The 9,429-nt window shown below is 56.9% G+C and overlaps 1 protein-coding gene across 3 annotated transcripts in view; it reads right to left on the bottom strand.

Annotated features, from left to right (window-relative positions):
- ARHGEF4 (Rho guanine nucleotide exchange factor 4) overlaps nt 1-8,988 on the bottom strand; it is a 200,656-nt gene extending 191,668 nt beyond the window's left edge. For all 3 annotated transcript variants that reach the window (XM_054478343.2, XM_054478342.2, XM_063647305.1), the window contains exon 1: nt 8,889-8,988. In XM_054478343.2, coding sequence (XP_054334318.1) covers nt 8,889-8,927 — 39 coding nt within the window. In that variant the 5' untranslated portion in view covers nt 8,928-8,988. The remainder of the gene's footprint in view (nt 1-8,888) is intronic.
- Between the last annotated feature and the right edge of the window lie 441 nt (nt 8,989-9,429).

Below are 9,429 nucleotides of genomic sequence, written 5' to 3' on the forward strand. Positions count from 1 at the left end.
TCCCCAGGCAGCCACTTGTGTGCTTTCTGTCACTGTAGGTTCGCATTTGGGATCACACCGTAGATCTGGCTTCTGCCACTGGGCCTGGTTCCCTGGAGGCCCGTCTGGGCTGATGTGTATGGCAGCAGTTCCCTCCCTCCTAGTGCTGCTCTATGGATGTGCCGCCCTGTGAGTCGCTTCCAGGTCTTCTCACAAGCTTGAGTCCTCACACAGGGGCAAACTGCCCCACCTGACCCAGCTTCTCCCACCGGCCACACCCACTGTGCCCTGAGGAGGATGTTCTCATAGTCAGCACGCCTCTGTAAAAATACACTTTCTTGGCCAGGTGCAGTGGTTCAAGCCTGTAATCCCTGCACTTTGGGAGACCGAGGTGGGTGAATCACAAGGTCAAGAGATCGAGACCAGCCTGGCCAACACGGTAAAACCCTGCCTCTACTAAAAATACAAAAATTAGCCAGGTGTGGTGGCGGGTGCCCGTACTGGGCTGCCATGATCCTCCTGCCTCAACCTCCCAAGTAGCTGCGACTACAGGTGTGTGCACCATGCCATGCTAATTTTTTTAAAAACATTTTTGTAGAGATGGGGTCTCCCTATGTTGCCCAGGCTGGTCTGTAACTCCTGGGCTCAAATGGCCTCCCGAAGTGCTGGGATTACAGGTATGAGCCACCGTGCCCAGCCAAAAACTCACTTTCTACCTAGAGCAGGAACTTCGGCCAGCAACATCAGGCAGCATCACACTTGGCCAAGTTTCAGATATGGGTTTCCATTCAACCCCACTGGTTATAAGTAAAATATGGCGGGCCGGGCGGCTCACGCCTGTAATCCCAGCACTTTGGGAGGGTGAGGAGGGTGGATCATGAGGTCAGGAGTTCAAGACCAGCCTGGCCAACATGGTGAAACTCAGTCTCTACTAAAAATACAAAAATTAGCTGGGTATGGTGGTGGGTGCCTGTGATCCCAGCTACTTTAGAGACTGAGGTAGGAGAATCACTTGAACCCAGAGGCGGAGGTTGCAATGAGATGAGATTGCGCCATTACACTCCAGCCTGGGCAACAGAGTATGAGATTCCGTCTCAAATATATATGTATATATTTGTTTGGGGAAGACAGAAATAGAGACTGGGGCGGATAGCTAATAGTTGTTGGGTGTTCTCTCCACATGCTTTCCCTTGGTTTTATTTTAAATTTTCACACACCCCTGAGAGTGAAGGGGTTAAATGAAGGTGCCCCAGCGCACAGAGCTCTATGGGAGAGTGGGCCCACCCAGGGGCCATCTCCATCACAAACGGACCCTGGGAAGAGGGGCAGCTTCCAGGGAGTGCTCCAAGGAGACCTCTTCTCAAGCATGGGCAATCTTTAGTTCACAGGCAAAAAAGCTGTGGAAGAGAGACAAATTGACCCCTATGGTACAAACGTGGCTGATACCCAAGGCATTTCAAGCTAGCCAGGGTGGGACAGGGTCTCTAGGGGTTTACTGCCAGGGTTCGCATCCAGCCAAGAGGGCTGTGCCCACCAGGCAGGGCACCCCGCCTCCTTTACAACAGGGCAACGTGAGGGCTGGAGGGCCTCACAGGCAGCACCATCCCCGTCCGCAGAGGGTCCCGGAGCCAGGGACGGGCCAATGGGCAATATCGTTTAAACCTCACCATCTTATAACTGGCAGAAGGCGAGGGGCAGCCCATTGCAGAGATGAGGAAATCACATACGGGATCCAGAAAGACACAACACTTCTCCTGAGCCAGGGAGCTAGTTGCACTCGGTGGGAGAAGCAAACAAAACGTATGGGGTCAGCGACTCCTACAGGAGACCCAGAGTGAATTCAAACCCTCTGCAGGGTGTGGTACCTTCCCAGGTTATAAACAGTGGCTGGAGTCTCAGGAAGGGCTGAGGACACCTGACTGAAGCCAGTGGGAGGACAGGCACACAGAGGTGGGGCAGGCTGTGCCCAGCCCATACCTGGAGAGCAGGGCTGTGCCCCACCCAAGTTTGGAGAGGTTTCAGGAGTTCATGTCTCTAGAAACATCAATCTGGGGCCCTCTGGATTCAGGGCCCCCTTGGGGATCTGACCTGGCCACACACACAGACGCAGCGCATTTCCCGAGGACACGCTGTGCTCCAAACCCTGGCCCTGCCCTCAGAGCCGACAGCCCAGAGGGAGAGAACAACCTTTGGAGACGCCAATTATGGCCCAACAAGCAGGGGGTGCTTGAGAATGTGTGTTGTACAGAAAGACCATCTGGTGAGGTCAGGGGGGGAGCCCAAGGGGGCAGAGGCAGGGTCTGGAGGAAAAGCACAGGTGGGAACCGTGCCCCCCTTGGAAGGGCAGCGGGAGAGAGGAGGCCCATAGCAGGAGGAAGCACTGGTGCCTCTGAGCAGCAACGCAGCCAAGGCTGGCAAGTCCAGGGTAGCAGGAGGCACAGCCCAGAGGCGGCACCGAAGGCCTGCTGGCAGGCACCTGGCTCCCCTGCTGGGTGTGCCCCACCCACTCCGCCATGCAGGAGACCAGCCTCTGTAGGGTTCAAGAGGGCAGCCTGCCCCAGCTCAGGGTCTCCAGCCTTGGGTTCCTGCTGTGACCTTCACCCAGAAGAGTTCAAGGATGTTAGGTGGCTCCCTGGCAGAGGCCCCAGGAACCTGGAGTTTAGACCCTCCTTCCCCCACAAAAGTGGAGGGGCCAAGTGAGTCCTGGCAGGATTTCTCAGTCGTACACCATGAGTGGGTACTGGCTGCCCCGTGCTGAACAGCTGCTGGGACTGGGGAGAGGAGGAGATCCCAATATAACTGAAAATCTGGCCCCATCTATCTTGAAAATAGAAAGGAGGCAGATATCCTCTCGTCCCACCCTCTGGCAGCTCAGCTAAGACCCAGCCAGGACCCTGGCTCTTGAGGACAGACCTCACCGCCTACAAGAGACACTAGAGGGTGTTGTCAGCAGAGCAGTGGAGCCCACACCTGGGGCAGCCCCACAGGCCCAGCTGCACTTCGCCCCCTTCATCCTGGCACAAGCTGGGCCAATGAGCTACCCCCAACCTGCCAAGACGTCACTCTTTTTTCACTTAACTGGAGCCCTTTACTGTCTTTGGCAATCAAGATCCTTCACTAGTAAAGAAGCTGGTACCAGGATCCCTGCGGGTAAGACATCTGCAGGAAGGTGGGGAGGAGAGCTGGGACTGCGGATTTCACCTAGTTGAAGCCAAAAGCCGGGGAAATACATTACCACTGTGGAAGATGTGGAACTCTGGTATCTCACTGCCTGCATGGCCAGCTCCTAAATAAATTATCAATGGTGGCCAAGTGACTACTGGGTGCTTTGTGGGGGAAACAGCTCTTGCTACAAAATCCAAATGAAAGGCATGAAGAATCCAAGGACTGCCGGGCACGCTTGCTACTTCTAACTGCCCTGTACAGCTTAAAGTGAGGTAATAACACACTCTGTCCTTGCAGGGCCTCTCTACCACTCTACATAAAGTACGAGTATCTCTTCTCTCCTGCAGCCACAGGCCTGAGATATCCCAGAATCAAAAGCAGTCTGACTCCACCAATCTGCAGACTGGCGCATTATACAACCAGAAGGATGTGTTGTTTCCTTGCTCCTTGAGTGACAGTCAGGGTATGGTTTGGGAAAGAGTGGGATCCTCACCTTAGGAGTAGGGATGCACTGGGGGCTCACAACCCCACTGAACCCTTGCTCCTCTCTCTGGCTGCTTCAGGCTGTTATGCCCTTCCCAGCAAGTCACCCTGTTCTGCTCATGCCCACCCTGGCCCCTTTCCCTGCCTCCAGGCCAAAGAGCAGAGTCAGATCCCAGCATAGCCAGGGGAACCAATTACAAGAGAAACCATCAAGGAAAAGACTCATACTTCAGAGAATGAGGACTGTGCCAACATACACCAGCAAAAACCAGGGAGAATGGTGAGAATGGATTTGGAGTGTCCCCGACCCTGGGGGAAGAGCAACACCCCAGGCCAGGGCAATGTGCTGCTGCAGGTGCGCCCCCCATGCTGGAGTCCAAGAGCCAGCAGGTGAGCTGTTGGTTCCCTGAAACCTCATCTTGATAGTGGCTCCACAAAGTGAAACTGAAAAGCCAAAATCCCTTGAAGGAATCCAGATATCTGAAGGGATACAGTGTTGGTGGAGACCGATCAAGAGCAACCTGTACAACATCCCTAACCATGTCTCCAGGGGAGCCAAAAGGACCTGCCCCAGCCCAAAGCACCAAGAAACATTTAGGAAGGAGAACACCAAAAGCTTGAAACATTGCCACAGACATTGTTCTCTATCAGCTGGAGATGATGATGGGCGACCTTCCAGTTGGTGGAAATTCTACAGATGAGAACGGTGAGGCTGGCATGACAGAGGATGGGAGGAAGCATTCAGGTGCTGGTAGCCAGAGGGGCACCAAGATGTTCTCATGCTGAGGCTCCTTGGCACTGGCGACTCACCCATGGCGCTGCTAGGACTGAAATCGACAGGTAATTCCAACAGGGTCCTATCTGACGTGTGTAATATTAATAGAAATGTGAAAAAAAAACTTTCTAGGCCTGGCACGGTGGCTCACGCCTGTAATCCCAGCACTTTGGGAGGCTAAGGCGGGAGGATCATGAGGTCAGGAGTTTGAGACCAGCCTGGCCAGCACAGCGAAATCCCGTCTCTACTAAAAATGCAAAAAATTAGCCGGGCATGGTGGTGCGTGCCTGTAATCCCACCTAGTTGGGAGGCTGAGGTAGGAGAATTGCTTGAACCCGGAAGGCGGAGGTTGCAGTGAGCTGAGATCGCACCACTGCGTTCCACCCTGGGTGACAAAGCGAGACTCTGTCTCAAACAAACAAACAAACAAACAAACAACCACTTTGTAAAACTAGGTCTGGTAGGCAGGAGTCTACCGTGAGTGCCTAGAACAACATCTGGCATATAGTAGGTGTTCAACAAATATTTGCTGAATAAACTGCATTGCCCCTTGCCCAATTCCCAGATTTCACTCAATAGACCCCAAACTCCTTGAGTTGTAGGGAGGCTGGTCACCTGCGTAACAGCACAGGTATATGCTGTGAATCTTCCAGAGCCTCCTGGACAGAGAAGTACCTGGACCTCCCGGCACCACTGAGGGCTGGTTCTGAGCTGACACTGTTCCTGGTAGTCCAGGATGTCTCCACAGCCTGCCACCAGGAGTGAGGCTTGCCAGAGGCAGTGGCATGCAGGCCATGATGAGAGCTGTGCCCTGCGTCCACCTCATGGCAGCCCACTGAGATCCCAAACCTGTCCTATGGCAATTTCCCTAGCTCCTGAGTGCTCAGGTGACAAACACGTGCCAGTACGTAGCAGGAACTTCATCCTGGCTTCCTGAGCCATGGTGTGGAGGCTTCTATGGTGGGAAAGTCCACCTGGATGGCTCTGCAACTCCCTCACCTCCAAAATAGTGGCTCATTAGCAACACCTTATCCCTGGAGACTGAGAAACCACCAGCACCCAAGGCAGAAGACGCTGCTGCATCCCCCCTTAACCTGCCAGGTAGGCTTGTGCAGGAGACACAGGGCCTTGAAAATGCGGTGGACGGCTCTGGGTTCAATCAAGTGGATTCTCTCATCAGCTGTGCTGTCCCACTTATGACCTCCCTACCGGACTGAAGCTGTCACAATCCTTGGCATAGTATAGAGCCACTGATTGGATGAAAACTCGGTCTATGTGTGTGTGTGCACCTGTGTGTGCACCTGTGTGTACACCTGTGTGTCTGTGTGTGTGCCTGTGTGTCCCAAGTGTGTATGCCTGTGTGTCTGTGTGTGTGCCCATATGTGTACCTGTGTGTGTGCCTATGTGTGTGCTTCCTGCTGCAGTACTCAGGAATCCACGGAAGTGGGTTGGCTTCCCTGTCATGGGGCACAGCATCCCACCTTCATGACTTGTCTTGGCTTACTGATTCTGTGCCACGGTTTAGCCAACAAAGACCTTGACCTTTCTCTCCAGAGGACCTCATGTGGGTCTTCTGCACACTAATAAGTCTTGGAGGAAACCGAATAGCAAAGTACCCTAAGTGTTAGGACATACATGTACCAGAGAGTAGGACATACATTCCATGAAAATACAGGGACCTGCCACTTCAGTGTCGGCTCCAGGCAGGCAGCAGGGGGTCCAGCTGTCTGGAACATTTTGAAATACACCCTCGAAAGCAAAAGTCATGCTTGGCCCACACACGATGCTGGGAGGGCCTCTGGATTTTTGAGACAACATATTTTCCTCTTGGGTGTGCTGCTCCTCTGACTCATTTGCTGGGTGACCCCCAAGGCGGTGCACCTGTGTGGGCCCCTGGCAGGTGCAGGCTCTCCGACTGGTCTGCCTGCACGGGGAGGGACTCTGCCACACGACTGTCATGCCCCATGGATCCCACGGTGCCCAACGTGCCCGAGCAGATCTGTGTGCTATACAGAGTCTGTACCAAGTGCCACCAGAAGGCACACCTGGGGCCTTGGGGTCCTCCTCCTGGGCTTGGTGGAAACTAGCTGCATCTCGGCTAACAGAGTCTGACTGGGAGACCCGGGCAATCTGAGGTTCCCAGAATGAAGTGGGCCTTTTCTGGCCCAGTCCAGCACCCATCATCAGGGGAACCTCATAGGACCAATCCCTGGGGACACCAGGAGGCACCAGGCAGTGACTCAAGTACGTAGCTCCCCCGTCCACCCCACAACCTGTGTCCTCACGGGGTATTCCTTACCACCAGTGTCTGAGAGGCACCTTGCTGAGTTGTCGGTGGCTCAGCAAGGCACACTCACACGGCCAGAAGTGGACTGCTGTGGCAGTCAGAGCCCCTCCCATGTGGACAGCAGAAAGGAGACCCTCTGAGGGGTACAGGTGATGCTCCCTGTGGTGTGCATGGGGAGGCCTCAGGTGTCTCAGGACCTACAGGGACCTGAGGCAGACACATGGCAGAAAGTATGGAAAGGCCTCTCTGAATAGATGGGGAACTGGAGGACAGTGTGTCTCAGGAATACTTTCTCAAAGGCCAAATCCCAGGAGCCTCCCAGGCAGCAGCAGACAAGGTGGCTGCCCAGAGATGTCCAGTGGCCTCTCCTCCAGCCACACTCCGCCTGCTCCTGGAGCTTCTGGGGCCAGCTGGGTGACTGAAGATTCTGCCCAGGCATCTCGGATTCTGTCCGGCCACCTTCCCCTCACCTGGGCAACTCCTTGCCACCCTTGCTGTGGGTGAGGCAGAACCAAGGTCCAGGGCTCACCACTTCATAAACACACTCACATTTCTTTCCTTCCTTCCTTCCCTCCTTCCTTCCTTCCTTCCATCCTTCCTTCCTTCCCTTCCCTTCCTTCCTTCTTTTCTTTTTCCTTTTTCTTTTTTTTGAGACGGAGTCTCGCTCTATCACCCAGGCTGGAGTGCAGTGGTGCCATCTCGGCTCACTGCAACCTCTGTCTCCCGGGTTCAAGCAATTCTCCTGCCTCAGACTCCCAAGTAGCTGGGATTACAGGCGCCCACTACTGCGCCTGGCTAATTTTTGTATTTTTAGTAGAGACGGCGTTTTGACATGTTGGCCAGGCTGGTGTCGAACTCGTGACCTCAGGCGATCCGCCCCCAACTCGGCCTCCCAAAGTGCTGAGATTACAGGCATGAGCCATCGCGCCGGTCCACACTCACATTTTCTAATAAGACCTTCACACTAACCCTGAAAGGTGTGGAGGGCGTGGAATCATCACCCACATTTTTCAAAACAAAGACCCAGGTGGTTATGTGATTGTCCCAAGATTGTACACCTCCTCAATGACAGAGTCGGCATTTGAAGGGGGTCTGAGCTCTTCCAAGCCATCTCCTACACTCACCAGCACAGGTTCCTGAAAGGCTGCCTTCCCGGCTGTCCGGCCCTCTCCACTCTTGATGCCTGTATCACTTCGTTATCGCTGGGGGTGGGAGCTGATGCCAGGCCAGCGGATAGGCTGAGGGCAGGGTTCCTGCAGGTCTGCCCTGGGTCACCTGGCTTCCTGCCCCTTTCACTAGAGCTCTCAGGCCCACAGAACTCCGACCCCAACCTCCCGTCTTCAACTCTGGGAGAAAATGGCTGCACAGCCAAGTAGGGCACCCTCCCGCCCTCCCGCCCGGACAGCCCCACACAGGTCTGCCTCCCCCTGGACCTGCAGCTGAGAGCTGGGGGCTCTTCCCTGCCTCTCCTTTCATGCAGTTGCTCCGGGACTCGGAGCCCATCGGAGCCCAGCACCACCCAGCGTCGCAACCGCCCTCCCGCTGGCTCACCTGGGGAGGTCGGGCTTGGCAACCTGTGGCCGGCCACCCCTGACAGTGCCCCGGAGCCCCCTGCCCACCTTGGGGTTCCTGTGGGGGCAGCGAGGTGGAGGCGTCCCAACTGAGTGGGTCCCCCATGGTGAGCGGGCCCGGAAATCGGGCCAGAGAGGGGGCACCCCGAGCAGGAGCCCAACAGCCCCGACCCCAGTTCCAGCCCCTTGCCGCCGCTGCGCCCTCGCGTACTCTCAGCCTGGTGAATAACACAACAGCAAACACTTCTCCGGCACCCACCCGGCCGGCACCAGCCCTCCTTCCCGAAACAGCTGGTACTGCGCCAAGCGGCAGAGGCTCCGAGTGCCCCGCGCGCCCAGGCCGGTCCCGGCGCGGGGAGGCCGGCTCAGGCGCTCGCCCGGGCCGCCGTCCCTACCGCCCCCAACGGAGCCCCCTCCTTCCCCGCGCTCGAGGCGGCCCCACTTTCCAGGACGCCGCCTCCGGTCTGCACGTCGGAAAGTTGGGAGCGGCGGGGAGCCACGAGGGTGTCCCCACCCACCGGGTGCCCAGGGGACGGCCCGAGGCGCAGCGGCCAGCGCTGGCTGTGCTCCTCCCCACCTGCGCAGGGCGCCCCGAGCGCGACCGCAAGTCCCGGACGCCGGCTCTCACCTTGAAGAAGCTCCGGAGGAAGTGCACGACGCTGAGCATGGTGGCCGCCCGGGCGCCTGGAGTCCGGCCGCAGCACTACACGCCGCGCCGCCGAGCCGGCTCCACCGACACCACCCCGCGCCCCGCCCTAGGGTCCGCCCCCGCGCCCTCGCCGGGACGCTCCGCCCCCCCAAACCTGGCCACTCGAGGCACGTGAGGTCCAGGCTCCTGCCTTGCCTGCCCCAGGGCTTTGGTCACCCGCGGGACTGGGCACGCACAGGCACACAGCAGAGCTGTCCACAGACCCGGCCTAGGGGCCCCCGGGATCATCCCGCCTAGCCGAGCTCCTGGGCCGCCTGGGAGCCTAGGAGTGTTTTCTCAGAGAGAAAGCAGCACGCGTCTTGCGCATTTGCACGTCTCCAACGCAGCGCTTCGGCCTGTCCTCCGCACCGGAGACTCAGGTGCCTCCGCTCTCCTAGGAGCAGGGGCGGCCTCTCTGCTCAGAGTTCTGATTGTCAAGCTCCGAGAACTTTCAGAGCTCAGTCCGCCCAGCGTTCTTGTT

Source organism: Pongo pygmaeus, chromosome 11 (assembly GCF_028885625.2).
Source record: "Pongo pygmaeus isolate AG05252 chromosome 11, NHGRI_mPonPyg2-v2.0_pri, whole genome shotgun sequence".
Taxonomy (NCBI): domain Eukaryota; kingdom Metazoa; phylum Chordata; class Mammalia; order Primates; family Hominidae; genus Pongo; species Pongo pygmaeus.